General features: G+C 25.2%; 1 protein-coding gene and 1 long non-coding RNA gene across 12 annotated transcripts in view; one reads left to right on the forward strand and one right to left on the reverse strand.

The window, feature by feature from the left end:
- Positions 1-18,330, forward strand: part of LOC127278648 (regulating synaptic membrane exocytosis protein 2) — a 133,437-nt gene that overhangs the window by 60,668 nt on the left and 54,439 nt on the right. For 9 of the 11 annotated variants that reach the window (XR_007842524.1, XR_007842522.1, XR_007842521.1 and 6 more), the window contains 2 exons: positions 15,147-15,354; positions 18,090-18,279. The exons of 1 other annotated variant lie outside the window; for it this stretch is intronic. Coding sequence is in view for 1 of the 10 variants with exons in the window: in XM_051300448.1 (XP_051156405.1) it covers positions 15,147-15,354; positions 18,090-18,279 (398 nt within the window). In the remaining 9 variants the exon portion in view is untranslated. Of the gene's footprint in view, positions 1-9,702; positions 9,783-15,146; positions 15,355-18,089; positions 18,280-18,330 lie in introns of all 11 variants that reach the window. One more of the 11 variants, XR_007842527.1, reaches the window with a different exon arrangement.
- Positions 1-18,330, reverse strand: part of LOC127278663 (uncharacterized) — a 47,481-nt gene that overhangs the window by 1,206 nt on the left and 27,945 nt on the right. Inside the window, exon 3 of the long non-coding RNA XR_007842529.1 lies at positions 15,169-15,371. This is a non-coding gene — a long non-coding RNA (uncharacterized LOC127278663). The remainder of the gene's footprint in view (positions 1-15,168; positions 15,372-18,330) is intronic.

An 18,330-nucleotide genomic window follows, 5' to 3' on the forward strand; every position in this document is an offset into this window, starting at 1 on the left:
TAATGAATAAATTAAGATATCAAGTTTGACGATCTTTCATTTATTTTTTAATAAAAATAATAAGAAGAAAGAAATAAAGTCAAGTGAATAATTATATTATCCACTTGATTTTATTTCTTTCTTCTTATTATTTTTATTAAAAAATATTAAATTAACTATATTTCATTAATTATATTTATTTAGAAATTGTAAACGGGCTGTGCCCTTTGAGTACATAGATACCTAAATAATAATGTTACAAAAGTAATCAAATTACGAAAAAGAAAAACATAATTAGACCGCAGTGCCAACATTTCTATTTTGAAATATATGGTTACGTAGTACTTTAATAAATTTAAAAATAGAAGACTCGAAAAAAGTTGATGTTAAAGTTAAACTTTTTATATAATTTTATTTTTATACAATATTGCGGAAAATAGTTTCAATTAATAATTTTTTTTATGCTATAAAAAATTTATCAACGTTGAGATAAGTCAAAATTGATAAGTTCTTGCAAATAGAAAGAAAATTATAATAGAAGACACCTTGAAATTAAAAGATTCATTTTATAAAAATATATTTCTATTTTCTGTGGGATATTTATATATACACATTTGAAATTGATATTCGACCCTTTATTGGTATTTAATAACGTAGGATGCTTTAGAAATTCTTTGTGGCAGCAAAAACTAAACTATTTTTAAGAAATTTATATAATTAGTTTAATCTGCATTACACTGGGATTCATTAAAAATGCAAACTAAAAAAAAGAAACAAATGCAGAATTTAGAAAACAAAAAAACAAAATATTAACAATTTTTCCGAAAAATATGCAACCGATTTACTCTCTCTGTTTGTTTTTCACATAAAATATATCGATTTATATAAATTTTGTATATTGTATTTAAAAGTGAATATAAGTGCAATATTTTATTTTTGAGATTAAATTTGTAAATGTAATTAGATATGAGAATAGCAAATATTTCAAAAAAGCGAATTATTATTTTTTTTTTTTCAGAAAAATTTGAAAGTCTTGTAAATGGTTTTATATACGCATTGCGATTAATTGAGTTTGTTGCCGCTATTGATAAAGAAAGGGAAAATTGAGGGAGGATGTGTGTGACGTTCATATAGTTGATTAGGCACACGATTTAACGAACCATGATAAAACGATTGAACCAGGTGCGCATCGAGTATATAAAGTGCAAAGGGACAGAAATAACCATAGGTTTTCCCTTTTGTCCTGAAAAAAAAATATATATATATATATATTCCTGTGCGATGACAGATATTAGACGAGTAGATAAGGTCAGTGAGAATTTCTGTCTCATGACCTCTTTTCCAATAACTGACGTCTTTCAATTTCCACTGCATATATGAGAATTTGCAGTTTATATCGATCATCATCAGAGAAAAAAATATGTATGTATATATTCGAAGGATATAATTTTTTTTTCTTCTTTTCTTTTATATTAGAGATGAAATTTAAAAAAATAATTGGACAACGATAAATTGTTTCCAACATAGTTTAATATCGAACCGCGTTAGCATTGATCTTATATTTCAAGGAATCGTGTGTAGCATCTTGAGGGATTTCTCTGGTTCTACTATCTCTATCTCCCGGTTCTGTCGTTGCATTGATCCCTGGCTCCATTTCATCTCTCCTTACCCTTCTCATCATCATTCTCTCTCAGTTTTCTATATGTATAACTACGCGCGCTACCCACGCGTTTCCCCCCCAGTTACGTCACTTAGCCAACACGTGGGCGAATTCAAACATTCCCTTCTTAGATTTTTCCCCCAAAAACATTCGATTTCTGATACTAATTTTTCATTTCTTTTTTTTTCTTTCTATTCAACATCATTTTTTTCTCTTTTTTTTTCATCTACCGATGATTAAAATTCCCCATAAAAAAAAAAGAAATGACATTTTTATGTAGCGTTTTTAGATTAATTGTATTTTCAAAAATGAAATATATACACAAGTTTGCAACACAAGTTTAATTATTTGGAAATTTAATTAATGAAAAAATATATATTTATCAAACAGTATGGATAAAAAAATTAAATTAAAATAATATAAAAAAAAAATTATTAATCAAAAATAGAATGTTTACGATGTGATTTCGTATCTTTAAATTTAACACATTTTTAAAATATAGATATATAAGATATTATTACACTGAAAAAAAAAATTTATTTGATTCAAATAATCGATTACATATACTTGACTAGAGACGCATGAATATTCCCTTCATTAGACTTGCCGAAATTTTTGTGGTATCGAATTAAATATTATTGAATTTACATTCAGTATAGAATTTTAAACAAGTAGATTTTATAATGATATAATTTTAATATCGAAAAATTTTTATTAAACAAAATTCTGATTTTGTAGAATTTCTATTTAACTCAACTGTGATAAAGCAGATTTTCTAATATATCGAATTTTTATACAATACAATTTCCATTTAACAAAATTTATATCTAGAAGAAATTTCATAAAAAAGAATTTTTATTTATCAAAATTGTTTTTTTGTCGAATTTATATTTTTCCGAATATTTACATAAAAGTATTTTTATTAAAAGAATTTCTATATGACAAAATTCTTATTTAACAAAAGTATTATTCAAAAAATTTCTATACAATCTAATTTTTATTTAATAGAATTGTCATTTAATATAAATTCTACTTAGCTAAATTTTTAAGACAGAAAATTTCTATTTCATGGATACTTTATTTGACCGAAGTTTTACTTACCCGAATTTTCATTAGCTAGAAATTTTAAAACGTTAAATATCCATCATTTGATCGAACTTTCCTCAGAGAAGTCGTTTTTCTGAAAAAAAACATCTGTTACAGGTGCAGTTTTTTAATTTCTTTCTTTTTTTTTTGTCCATTCAAGAAAATGTAAATGCGATTTGACATATTAAAACAATGATAGATTTTGTAAATTTATTCATAACTTTAATTGACTTGAAACCCTCTGTCACTCGCATGGAAAATTCACTAAAACTGTAAACTCACTTACGAATAAATTATTTCTGATACTGTTAGCTAGCATTAGGATACAGATTTCATATAACACTAAGTTTTAAAACTTTGTCAAACATGCAATCTCAAGCCAAAGAATTATTTAAAAAGTAAATTACAATGAGTTACAGAGAGATTTCATATTATCAACTGAAGAATCTTATCATTTTTTTTTCAACAGGAATTTATTATACAATAATTATTTTTTTTTGTATATTTAATTTAATAATAAAGTGAATAGCTTAATTAAATATTCAAATTTAATATTTCCACTTGAGGATATCAGAATTCTGTTAATTAAGCTTCTTGCAGCTTCAATTACAGATTGCATTTAAACTTAGTACATGGAAATCTCAGAAGCGACGTTTAACAAACTTGACTGACGGGAAAGCAGAATTTCTAATTTAATTTAGTTTCGTTAATAATGATATCAAAATTGTGATGCGTATATGAGTACGAAACAAAATTAGTAATGTTTCCTGTATACATATGGGTGATTCTACAAACGAGGGAATTATGAGCGGTCAAGCTTATTCTGTATATTAATTTTGAAAAAAAAAATTTTTTGTTTATGAAAATTGTAAATCTAAATGGTTTCTATTGTGGCACTAAAAAGCAGCCGATGAAAAAAAAAATATATTTCTTGCAAAAAATACACATCAAAGTGCTAAATACTCATTCTTCTGGCATGTAACGCAGTGTACTTATAATTGACAGTTCATATTGTGAAAAAATATTATTTTTCAAGTGTTTAGCGGAAAATTCATATGTATTGCAAATTTGAATTCTCTATCGGATAGAATTGCTTATTTTTTTATTTAATGTTGTTTCTACCTTTTTTTGAAAAAAAAAAAAAAACTGCCAAATTCTCATTTGTCTGGTTCTCATTCGTCTGGCAATTTTGAGACAGGATATACATTAACCACTAAAAACAGCGTAAAACTAATAATTTTTTAACATTTTTCGATTTTCTTGACTCAAAATAATCCTCACTAAATTTTTAAGATATTGCTAAACCCCAATCTTTAATTTTCATTTTGTATAGGTATATAAATATATTATTATAAATAAACAAATAAAAAGTACTTTTTTCCTGTGAATCGTATAAATATCACAACAAAATCGAAATATTTTTTATTATTAGCCACTTAAAGTACTCCTACAGATTTGTGATTTGTAAAATTATGTTCTAGTAGAACACACGTAATTTGTTATAAACAAATTATATGAACAAATTACTAATTCAACCGATATCTTTTATTGATCCTTGTAAAATTCTTTACTTGGGGGTTATCGGGGTCGCTGATTACGAATCCGACGTCAGTTTTTCAAAATTCAAAATGGCGGATCCAATATGTCGGACGACTTTTGAAAAAACTTAATATATTCGTCTGAAGTAAGTAGTTTCCAGTGATTTTAAATATTTGTCCGCCATGTTGAATCCGCCATTTTGAATTTTGAAAAACTTGACCTCGGATTCGTAATCAGCGACCCCGAAAACCCCCACTGAAAAAAAATTCTAGTTAGAATAACCAGAATTCTAGTTAGGGTATATTTAACATTTTGATTCTGGTTAGGTTAACCAGAATTCTGGTTATTTTAACGAGAATTCTAGTTAATTCAACTAGAATTCTGGTTAACATAACTAGAAAGTAATGTTAAACATAGCCTAACCAGAATTTTTTTTTCAGTACCCGAGTAATAAATTTTGTATAAATCCATCCATTATTTTTTGTGTTAATGTGAATTTTCTATACACGATATTAATTACCTGGATAAATTGTTTATAAACAACCATAACTTTTGTAATTTTTAATATTTTGTCTGGCCACTTTCAGATATCTTTTTTAGTGTCATTAATTTGATGTTAAAGTACTTTTCAGACCTTAAATGAGAAAAAAATGTTGTGTCCATATTTTCTTCATTTTCGTCCTTCGTTTGTAGAATCACCCATATATCAAGTATAATTAGAGCTAATTAGATTAAGCATATATGTCAATATAATAACTATCAATAAATTTAAATAATATTCATTGAATAAATTTTATTAATTGTAACCATTGTGAAAGTTTAGTTTCGGGAGTTAAATGCGAAACGATAAAGTAAAAAAGAGAATTTAGTTTTGGATTAAACAAAAAAAACGAAAGTTGTGATTTAAAGAATATTTTTCTAATATTTATAGAATCTACATGACATATTGCCCCATCTTTATCAAAATAACACATTGATTTAATAAATATTACCCCTTGAAAATGACATATTACCGCATGTTATTAGAGTGACAAATTACCCCTCCAAAATATTACTCCATTTTTTAAAATTTTTTATTAAGTGTTTTTATTATCGTCCTATTAAAAACATTATTATCCCATCTATTAATAAGATCATTTTATTCCACCTATTTTTAATAATAATAATAATTTAAAAAAAAATAATAAAAAAAAAACACTTGAAGTTGTATAAATTGAACAGATGTGTAACTTTCAAATAGTGCTGTAGGGGGTTAGAGTGGGGTCAAAATTTAAAGTTATATAGGTCAAATTACTCGTCAGAGAGTCTTCTATATAAATTCCAATAGTTTATAATGTAAACTTTTTTAAAACCTTGGAGAATCATTTCGATTTTTTGAAAAGCAAACTCTTCTCTATTTTTTTTCTATTTCACAATTGGAACAAATCCCAGAGCGTTATTTCTTGCTTTTTTCCATAAAAAAAAAAAAAAAAAAACTCTTTTCAATGCATTTTTGGACCATACTGATGATATATGTATTTAAAGAAAAATGGAATAATTTCTTTTATAGAAAAATCTTGACTATTGTACGCGAAAGAATGTTGAAAAAAAAAAGAATTTTTTTCGAGTCATAAACCTTTGTTCTTATAATGCAACGTGTAAATGCGCATAATCGGTGGTGCATTCTGCATGCAATATATAGAGGTATGCGTGTATGCAGTAAGACTGTGATCGTGATACCACAGTAATCAAGAAATCGCAGTTCTTTCATCAAAATGCTAATAAAGGCGATTAGGAATTTAGATCCCATATATATATATATATATATAGACGTTTTTTATACCTAAATTTTTTTTTTACTTTTTTTCGCATCATTTGTTAAATTCTCAACATATTTTATAAAATATTTTACCCTGAATATTTTTCTACAATTTTTCTTCTTGTTTTGAAAATTTAAGATTCGAAAATTAAAAAATAATAAACTATTATAATATAGTGTTTTTACTGTATTATTTTGGCAAACAATTTGTTATATTGTACAACAAAAATGTTACAAAATGTTATTTTGTACTATTGTTATATTTTTAACTTTAAAAATAAATTAACTTGTTATTTTTTAGTTGTATAAAATAACATTTTGAATTTTAATCCTAATAGAAAACAACATTATTACCATATAAAAATAACAATTATTAGTTACAAAAAATGTTGTGTCAAAATAATATTGACTTTTTTTTATTTATGTGTAAAAACAACTGTTAAGAAGGAATCGGTTGCATTATTATTATTATAAATACATATCAACAAAACAGCGAGAAATTTTTAGGCTTAAGATATATAAACAAAAAGATTTATATATACTTTTCTATTTATTCTTTATATATAGACATTGATTTATTTATATTGGGAGGTAATGAGTGTAATTTTATCCAATATAATTTTCTTTTATGAAATTTCTAAATATATATGTGAAAATAATCAACGACAGTCGAAAGGCGTTGTTGCTCCCATTTGTAGAAAAATGCACAATATCATCACAAATTAGAATAGAATTAGTTTGTAGAAAATGGAGGTAAGTTGTCAAGATATTAACAAATTTTATAAAAATATAAAAATATGCAGTAAAAAAGTTTTCAACAAATCAAAGAGGAAAATATATTAAAAATGGCTGCATTAAAAAAAGTGACAAGTCACGGTTTTTATATTATTTACTTATTATATATTTTTCAAATTGGAAAACATAATTCTTATATATGAAATTACATATATGTGACGCCGCACGAGAAAAGGGACCTATCCCCGAAATAACATTAGGCTTAGTTTTCCGTGTATAGTGCACGGAAAACTGAGCCTAATGTTATTTCAGGGATAGGTCCCTTTTCTCGTGCGGCGTCACAATTATATTTTATCTTATTTGACTAGTTGTTAAATATTTTTAACGTATATACATTTATGGGTCACATTAGAAACCTTTTTGAATAGGATTTGTGAAAATTTAATGATAGAATTTACAGAAGCTTCAGACTTGTGTTATTTTGTATGGAATCCAAGGAACAAAACAGGAAAATTAATTAGCACTTCTGTTTATCGTGCATATACCTACCCATATAAACATGGGTTCAACACAAAGAAAATCAGTCACAATATTGTGTTTCGTTCAATTTAATGTTATCATTTTTTTTTTTTTTTCTATGAAACATTTATAATATCTTTTTTAAAAGCCACCCTTTTAACATCAAATACATTTTCTTTTCCGTTGCTATATTCTTTATTTTTTGGGAAGACTTCATCGAGATGCATGAATATATTCAGTAAAAACTTATTAGTTTGAATTTTTACTTGATAAAATTTTATAAGGTTGAATTTCTAATTTAAACAAATTTTTATTTACCACAATATTTTGTATGTGCACTGAAAAAAATTAAATTATTCGATTGAAATAATTGGTTACTTGACTATTATCAAATAAATATTTATTTGTATCAATCAATTATTATTTGAGTCAATTATTAAATATGGTGCATATTTGTTTTAAAATACAAAATTGATTGGTCCAAATACAATTTACCGTAAAACGGGGTTATTTCGCTCAGTGCGGGTAAACTCGCTCACCCATTTTTTTTTTTTTTTGCTTTAAATTTGATTTAAACTAAAAATTAGTATTTCTATTAACAAATTTAACATTTTGCTTCCTCGTGGAGGAAGCTTTGTAGTCCCTTCGTTTATAAAACTTTTCAAAGTGGCGGAAACAAATTTTTTTCTTTATAGAAACATGTTATATGAGATCCTGATCAATTGTCCGGATGTATGTAGGTGTGTGTGGATCCCTTTTTTGTTTAGAAGATAACTTTAACAGGTTTTAATGGATTTAGATAAAATTTGGTAGGCTCATTTATCATATTAATATCTCAAATCTGACCAAAGGATTTTGAAAAATACCCAAAAAAAAAAATTTATCGTCTTTTTTCCAAAAATTTTTTTTTAATCGAAAAAATTTTTAAATAGGAAAATTTAAGGTTATATATAATAAAATCGTATTCCTTGCGTCAAGACGAATCGATCGATATATATAAAGTATATATTTGAGGTAAATTTAAAGAATTAATGAAAGTTAATAAAAAATCAAAAATTCACATATTTTGGCAATAAAATTTTGCTTTCTCCACGAGGAAGCAAAATGTTCATGTAATGAACATCTGAATTTACAACTTGTTTACCTGGTAATAAAGGTATGAAACTTTATTTTAAAGCGGAAATAAAGCATAAAAGTGGGTGAGCGAATTTACCCGCAATGAGCGAAATAACACCGTTTTACAGTATATTTAATTCAAATAAAAAATATTTGGTTCAAGTAAATATTTATTTGATAATAGTCAAGTAACCGATTATTTGAAACAAATTTTTTTTCAGTGTGACAGAATATCTATACTTAACCGAATTTTTTATATATAGCATATTTTCTAGTTTATTGAATTTTTATATATGAAATTATATAAAAAATAATTTATATTATAAATTAACAGAATTTATATTTAACAGACAGAATTTTTGTTCAATTGATTTTTTCGAATTCTATTGTAAATCTCTATTTTCACAATGTTCATTCATTCTGTCAAATAATGATAAATTCTGCTAAATTTTGGCCAACTACTGAAAATTTGGTGAACTAGAAAATATGCTATATAAAAGTGTTGGCTTAAATAGAAATTATGTTAAATAAGAGTTTCGTTAAATAAATATTATTCGACATGAAAAGTTCGCTTCAACATAAATTTTACTTTAAATATTATAAAATTCGATTAAACAGTGCCTTTATGAAGTTCGAGGCTTTATTAGTTCGAGTGAAAATTCAAACTAATTATTTTTTAGAGATTAATCATGCATCTCATTTTATGTCATTGAATTTTCTTCAGATATTATTATAGTAATTAACGGAAAATAATGTTATTTTACATATTAGAATGAATGTTAGTGTTCTATAAATGTTATTTACTATTCTTGCATCCCTTTTTTATTATATAGGTATATTTCAAGAAACTGCAAAAATTTTCTTATTTCTGTGATTTTAATTGTGAGTTTATTTGATTGAAGAAAAAAATTATATTTGATAGTATAGTAGGTCAAATAACGTATTAATTATTACCTACTTGAATTATGAATTTTTTATATTTTTTTTTTTTAGTAATAACAATTTGTTTTCATATGATCAATCATTACCTACACATTTTTTTGAGACTGATTTTATTAAACAATTTATTGGAGAAAGTCAAGTCAACTAATTAAAAAAAAAAGAAATAATTTTTTTTTCTATTAGACAACGCCTGCGGAGAATAAGATAGAATATACATTTTTTTTTCATTTTCAGAAATAAAATCCCATTTTTTTTTTTAAATATATTCATTAAACATTTCTTTCATTAAATTATTGAATTTTTAGCTATAAAATTCAACAAATTTTAGGGGACGATCCAAGAGATAAGACTGGAGAGAAAATGACTCGACGTGCCATGTCTAACGAGAGGATCAAGATGTTTTTTGAAGTAATTTTTGTCAAATTCCAGCGTCTTCTGCTCTCGAAGGAGCTCATATTATATATAAATTTTGCTATATTATATACATTACAATATTTTTGTATATATGTCCAGATTTGCGTGAGCGTATGCATGTGTGTGTATTTTTTTTATATATATATATACATTTCTGTCGATCAGTTTCCGTGTTTGATACACGCACACATATTGAAATAATTGCGTAAAGAAAAGAAGGGAAAAAAATTTTTTTTTTTTGCTCAGCTGCGCTAAATGTGAATTTTTTCTCTACTGTCCATGTGATCGTTTTTATATTTCGTAATTGAAGCTTGAAATTTTTGCGCGTCATATGTGGTTTTTTTTTGTCCACTTCCCTATTTCGCAACTTGGCAATCACATAGTGCCACGTGCTACGCGTTTAAATCAAAATTTTTGTCCACTTAAATGAAAAACTTTACGATTCCATTTTCTTCTTTGTCTTGGTTTTCTTGGGTGTAACCAATTTTTTTTCTTTCTTTTTTCTTTTGAATCCAATAATCAGAAAAAGAGAGAGAAAGAGAGAGAGAGGGGAGTTTCCAATATAATCGAACGCTAAAGTTGAGGCAAAAGATGTGTATCGAGAGTCGCGCAACTGACCGACAGCTGTAAGAAATGTTTTCACGTCCACACTGGTTGCGACGAAACTTGTGGGGATATTTCTTGAAGAGAGTTAAACTTTACTTGAAGAATATATTAAAGTATCTTTGTGAAAATTCCAAAAAATTACTATAATCAAACTTTTAAATATATTTTAAAATTTCAAATAAAACGTAAATAATATTTACGTTTTATTTTTTAATTTAATTAAAAATTAAATTGAAAATAAAAATTTTCTTTTTAAGTTCAATCTCTTCTTGAAAAATTAATTATGTTTCACATGTGTTTTACTTATAAAAAATGCACAATTTTTCTCATTTGACACAAAATAAATTTTCTATAAATGTTTTTGTTTTTATCAGGATCTTTTTGCTTTAAAGAATATTAATTAAAAATCCATTAAAATTTTATTCTATATATATATATATATAATTTTTTGACGGTGTTTTATTTTTCTTTGGCTCTCAGTGTAATAAAATTTTTTAACACAAAAAAAAAATTCTTGCACTTATATTTTGAGCGTGCAATAATATTTATATTCATTTACACTTTTATCAATGTCATATTATTAGGATTGGATTTGATGTTGCATTATTCTGATTGCTTTTCCTCGATATAATAACTGTTTTTTTTTTTTAAATTTTATATATCACAAAATGAAAAAAATTCCTATTAATACCTATAAAATACATTTAATTTTAATGTAATAAGCATATTTTATTAAAATATTACAAAAATTAACAAAAATAAATATGGAAAAAATTGATCTCTTCTTCAAATTTAACATTTTTTTTTTCAAATTATAGTTAATTAAAATTAATAATTAAATAAATAAGACTTTAATTTTTTTTAGAATATTTAAATACAAAAGTATTTATAACAAAATGTTTTTAACAAGTTTTGGATTTTTGTTTCATGTAAAAAATGACACTACGTCTATTATATTCTGCCGTGTTTTCTAAAAACTTAGGTAACTGCAAAAAAATCGAAAAATGAGTTTTTTATATTGTTGGAATCGTGGAAAAAAGATACACCTGTTAATGCAAATTATTTTAAAAAATTGTTAATATTATTAATAATAATTTTTGAATAAATAATTGAAAATACTGGTAACTGCAAAAATTGATGAGTGATAATTTGAGAAACTTAGGTAACTGCTATAAAAACTGGGGTGTCATAGGGTGTTGTGACGTATTTTGTAGATCGTGATTTGAAGAACTTAGGTAACTGCACAGTGCCTTAGTTTCTCAAAACACGGACCTTATTTTTCGAGCTCTCGTCGCATGGAAAACTTAGGTAACTACAGAGTGCTATCAGAGCACTGTAGTTACCTAAGTTTTCCACGCGACGAGGCCTCGAAAAAGGAGGATCGTAATTTGAAGGACCAAGTAACTGCAAAATCTTATACATTTTTTTAAAATTACAATGTTTTTTCTGCAATTAATAATTTATAATAACAATAAATAATAAAATAAAAAACTCCAATACTATATATATAATATATATATATATAATTATACCTAAATAATAATTTATCAATTATTGAAAAATTAAGTATTAATTTTAATAAATAACATAAAAGCATTAATAAATAAAGAAAATGAAGTTCACACGGAGAAAAATGGAAAAACGAATAAAGTAACTTTTACTACTTTAAAAGTAAAATTAGACCTGTCCGAAGTTTCTGCGCATCTCTGGCAACTTTTACTCGAAAAATAGTAAAATTGACTATTTCTGTAGTAAATTTTACTGTTTCCGTAGTAATTTTTACTATTTCTGAAGTAAATTTTACTATTTTTGGAGTAAAAGTTGCCAGAGATGCGCAGAAACTTCGGACAGGTCCAATTTTACTTTTAAAGTAGTAAAAGTTACTTTTTCTTTTTTTCCGTGCAGCAATATGTTTATTTCATGATTAATATATAATTAATTTAGTTCATTTATTAAAAAAATTAAAATTGTTTTTAATTATTTCAATAAACGTTAATAAAGCAGCGAACTACATTACCTACAATAATTTGACTTTAATATTGTATAATTAAAATAAATTCAATCATATAGTTTAATATTTGTAAAAAACAATAATTAATTATAATGATAACTTTCGCATCTTATTAAATAATTACACTTTATTATTTATTATTTTTTTTTATTTATTTTTATATTATTATTTAATATATTCTGAGTTAATACAATATTTGATTCTAATATTGTATAATTAAAATAAATTTAACCATAAAATTAAATATTTGTAAAAAAACAATAATTATAGTGACAACTTTCCCAGCTTATTAAATAATTATAGTTTATTATTTAATATATTTTAACTATTTTTTGCCAAGAAAGATGAAAATTCTTATATATTCCCTGTAGTTACCTAAGTTTTCTGTGCGACGAAAGGCCTAATACGGGCACTCGTAGCACGAGGGACCAAGTAACTACCAGTTACCTAAGTTTCTCGTGCGACGACCCTCGAATCAGCATACCGGTAACTACATTTTTAATAATTTATTGAATGTTTAAACAAATACAACATTTATTTTTACATAATTAAAAAGAATAAATTTAGACGAGTCGAAGGAACAAAACGGCATTTAAAAATTTTAATTAGGCTTTGCGGTACATATCAATGAAGTTTAAACAGTTTTTCGCGTTTTTCTCGAAATCTTTCATTCTGCAGTTACCTAAGTTTTTAGAAAACACGGCATAATATATTTTATTATATATATAAAAATTTTGATAGTGTTTCTTTTAATATTTTATTATCGTTTTTTTTTTGCTAATTATATATATATATATACACACACAAAAATGCATACTCTCGCACATTTATACACATATACATTATATGAAAAATTGATTTTTTCAAAAATGCAATTACAGAATAAGAAAATATGAGGTTTGAAGTCTCAGGGGAAAACAAAAGGAATTTCTTCATATATTGGAAAGTATTCAAAAGATAATAAACATAATGAATAAAAGACAATTTTCTTTTTATAGTTGCCAATCATCATTTTTTAGTTTATTGATAAAATTGAAAATAATAATTAAGTTAATTATCTTAGTTTATTCCTAATTTTGTATGTATACAATCTATGTTCCAGCACTGGTAGAATTAACTTTGATTAAGGTTTATATGGTACTAGCTTAAGTCTGGAAAATGTGTTTACTGAGAGGTGTTATCGTCCCATTCTAATACTAATACCATTTTCATATATATATATAGTTCTATAATGACAAGCAATCTCTATAGAGCAAATTTCACGTAATTTTAAGTCATTTGTTAATTTACCATTAAATAATAATGAATACCATCATTATGTATTGTTAACAAAGCTTATATAATCTATAATTCAGTGAGCAAAACGTGCTCTACCTGTATATAAATTTGCCGACAAAACGTGACGAATGCTTCAAAATGCACTTATTTTATTTTATCCTCTTTTAATGGATAATAATAATAATATAAACTGTGCACAATTTCTAAAAATTATTTATTTATTTTTTTTTTGCTAAAAAGGAAACATTGCCTCGATTTTTCAATATAATATAGATGAATAAAATGACTTTTTCTTTATAATTAATGATTTTGATTATTATAGATATTAAATATCAAAATTTATATATCACAAGGACTGACACAATTTTTATTGAATATTAAATTTGAATTAATTGTTGACTAAATATGTCATTAAATTTTAATATTTATAGTAGAGCTGTGCAAAAGTTCGAATTTTGTATGGGCTCGGATCGAATATTCGATTCGAGCCCATGTTAATTCTTATGGAGCGGTTCGAATTTTAAAAACTTGCACAGCTCTATTTTATAGTTTATTGATTCAATGTGAGATATAATATATATATATATATATATATATGATAGATAATTACTGCATTATATACATTATGGGGCTTTTGAAGTTATAAACACGAGCATTACTATGTAACATATCAGAAATGTTGACAAAGCTAAAACACAAGCCGGGTGGTGTTTAAGTTTTGTTAAATGTACATCACGTATAACAAATAATAGACTCCTATTTACCGTGTAATTTATGACCCATATGATACGTGATATCCGCCTTATAGAATAAATTCGAACACATTAATGATACTATTATTGCAGTAAAATTGGAACATGTCCTCATTTATATATATATATATATATATATACTATAATTCATATTTTTTAATTCAATCAATTATCATTTTTTGGAAATAGAGAAAACATTTTATTTTCAAATTAAATAATTTTGAAATTTTATTGTTCTCTCTAAATTTGAATCAGTGAGATTTCACTGATGTAATAGCTGGATTTTAGCAACTAAATCATTTTAGTAACATTTCCACTGAAATTCAATTGTATTTCAATAAAAATTAGTAGAATTATTTACAGATTCAAATAATCAAATCTGTTTTAACGATTAATGATAATGTAGATTTGACTATTTAAATCAGTAATAATTCGACTGAATTTCAGTGAAAATGTTAGTGAAATAATTCAGTTTACAGATATTTCATCAGTGAAATCTCACTGATTTAAATTTAAGGAGTTGATAAAATAAGTATCATTTTTTGAAATAATCATACTGAAGTTGAACAAAAATTAGTCGATTCAACTCATTTTGAGTTGAGAATTTTTTCTGTGCAATGTTTCCATTTTGGTAAAAACATTTTTTCGTAAAGTAAAAAGAGAGGAGAAAGAAAAACAAAGAAATAGAAAAAAAATTTGAATCTACTATAGGAAAGGAATACTATGATCTGACCGGAAGTCCAACAACGATGACCAGTGGATCGTTTAGAACTGCTTCACACAATGGACATCATAGCACAGGTCCAATGACCATTGAATATAATGGTCATCATCCACCGCGAGAACCGCGAAAAGAAGAAAACACCTTCGTAAGAAGAAGCTTCAGAAGAAGCGACGAGTGGTGCGCCGATAGTAGGAGGTGCGTTGTCATCTACGCTTTAATAAATATTTAATAAATTAATATTAATTATTTCAAGAAAATAGCTTTTAAGTTTATTTTTGACAAAATAATTATATATTGTATTGTCCCAACAAAAAAATATTTGTGCGACTATATATATATATATATATATATATATATATATATATATATATCTCGGAAAATTATTTTTTTGTTACAACAATATTGAATATATTTGAAGGGTAGAATGACAAAAGGGGTCAAGCGCCAATTCACTGTTTTTACAGGAAGTAAAAAAAACATTTTTAAAAATTTTGCAGGTCATTTAAAAAAAAACTGAGAAAACCGTTTCGATATATTAGTATGTTTTAATATAAATAAACAACAATTTGTTGAAATAAACCTACATATTAACGATAAAATTAAAAAAAACTGTGGTTCCTTGAGGTTATATCAACTGCGCACATTTTCTTTAAGCATTAATTATAAAAAAAATATACAGTTTAAAGAAAAACTGGAAAATTAGTTTCTTTCTATGGAATCAACGAAATGAATAGAAAAAAAAATTCCTTTAAAAAATTGTTTGTTTTCAAGAAAATTACGAATTAATTGCTTGCTTTGGAATTGAGCAATACTTTCATCTTTAAATTCAATTGTTCACTTAGTATAACCATAAAAATATTTAAAAATTAATAACAAAATGATTTTAAAATGGTTTAAAATTGAAAATACATTATTATTATTATTAATTTTATTAATTAAAATATTATTAAAATAAAATTAAAATAAAATATTAAAATAAAACCTAAAAAAATAATATTTTTTTTTATTTTGATAATATTATTGACTCACCACTTTCTTTTGTTTTTCAATCAGGTTGCAATAAAGTAAATTTGAGGCTATTTTATTAATTTAATTTTTATTAAAAACTGATTTAAATACGCAATAAAAAAGGAAATCCTTCTACAGAAATGTGTAAATGAATTTTCTTGATTTTTTTATGCAAAAACCTCATTTTCGATAAATTGGCGCTTGACCCCTTTTGTCATTCTACCCTTCATTTACTTAGCAAAAATAATTTTAACCCGCCGTGACTAAGGTAGGGTAAATTTTACCCTATGAAACTTTTATTCCTCGATAGTTTGAACTAGGAATGCTGAATTTTACTGCGATTTTTATATAAATGCAAATTTTGTTGTGACACTAATAAATTACATTACTAGACAATATAAAATAAATTTGTTAAAAAATTTCCATGATTTTAAGCTTTTCTTAAATATAGAAACAGAAAATCATTATAGGGTAAAATTTACCCTACCTTAGTCACGGTGTTACAAAATTGAACCTTAGTCTCGCCGGGTTAAAATATGAAAAACTTGACGGAATTAAATTCAATAATTTGAATGTTTAATCAGAATGTCCAAGAAGTTAATAGTAACGCCATTTTGTTTTTACAAAATAGAATTTTTGTGCTAATTTGTGCTGAAAAAATTTTTGTCGAAAAAATTATAATTCGGACTAGAATTAAAAAAAAAACATTTTAAAATTAAAAAATGCCACTTATATGTACTTTACACTCTAAATTTGAATTAGTCCCTTTTTACTAATTCAAGTTAGCCAATTGACTAATTTTTAAAATTAGTAAAAAATGACTAAAATTGCTAATGTAAGTCTACTATTTCAATAAGTAAACTTTAATAAATAAATTAGTAATTTTCAACTGTCAGTTATTAATTTTTTATTAAAAATTATTGAAAACGGTTACTAATTAATTTAAAGAACGAATCGGCCCAGTCGATTGTGATTAATTCAGATTGAATGAAAAAAATAATTCAAACTTGAATTTCGCTAGATAATTTTTTAAGCCAGAAATAATTAATAATTATTATTTTAAAAAAACAAATTTTGTGCTAAAATTGTTCTTGTCCAGCACAAAAAGAAGCAGTTATAAAAATTTACGAAAATTCAGAAAAATTTCAAAATAATTCAATTTTTAAAACAAGTTATTTAACCCAGCACAAAAAGAAATATTTGTTTTTGAAAAATAATAATTTTTTAAGCGGAGGCACCGCCTTTATTTTGACTCTTTCAAATTTTAATTATGACACGATGTTATATTTTTTTATTCCATCATTTGGGTCCTAAAACATACAAGGTGGTCAAAAAAAGAAAATCTTAATTTTTGAATATTTTAAAATTTACATTCAGCACAAAATTTGTATTTGAAAAATAATAATTTTTGAATATTTCTTGGTGAAGAAATTATTTTTTGCATTGTTTAAATCAACTTAAAAACGCTCAGCTATAGCGATTGTCTCTTGAAGGTGGAACGGTTTGAGATAGAATGCCTCAAGAGTTATTGTTCTGGTTTTGCACAATTGTTAATTTTAAAATTGTAAGTGACATTTTTGAGTTTTAAAATAAATATTTTTCTTAAATACGTTTCCTAATTAACATTTGGCACAAAAATTATTATTATTATTATTATTTTTTTTAAACAAAATTATGTTGCAATCTTTTTGGACGTCAGATCAGATCGTCATGAAACAACATTCAATAATATTGAATTTCGCATTAAGTTCACGTGAATCTGAAGTTAAAAGAAACATTTTTCAATGTAGTTTCGTATATCAGTGTCGGTATATATTGGCATAAAGTAATCGTAAAATTCATATATACATATATATTAATATTGGGATACATTCTAAAAAGTGTGATATGTATGTGTGTGCGCGTATATGGCACATTGGCAGGTTCACTGAGAGGAGGGGGAAAAAAACAGTAAGATTTCATGGAGGGACCAATGTTGGTGACTCTCAGGAAGAATGGTCATGGGAAGTCGATCGGCAAGGTAGTCAAGATAGTGCAACCAAAGATTCTGGAATAGATACATCCAGCACCTTTACAAGCAGTGAAGACAGCAACAGGGGCGACTTGCCCAAGGTACAGGCCGATCGCACCTCATGAAACACATGATTTCTGTTCAAAAACTTT

This window comes from Leptopilina boulardi, unplaced genomic scaffold (genome assembly GCF_019393585.1).
Source record: "Leptopilina boulardi isolate dan_hultmark-lab unplaced genomic scaffold, ZJU_Lbou_2.1 LbouV2_210, whole genome shotgun sequence".
NCBI lineage: Eukaryota > Metazoa > Arthropoda > Insecta > Hymenoptera > Figitidae > Leptopilina > Leptopilina boulardi.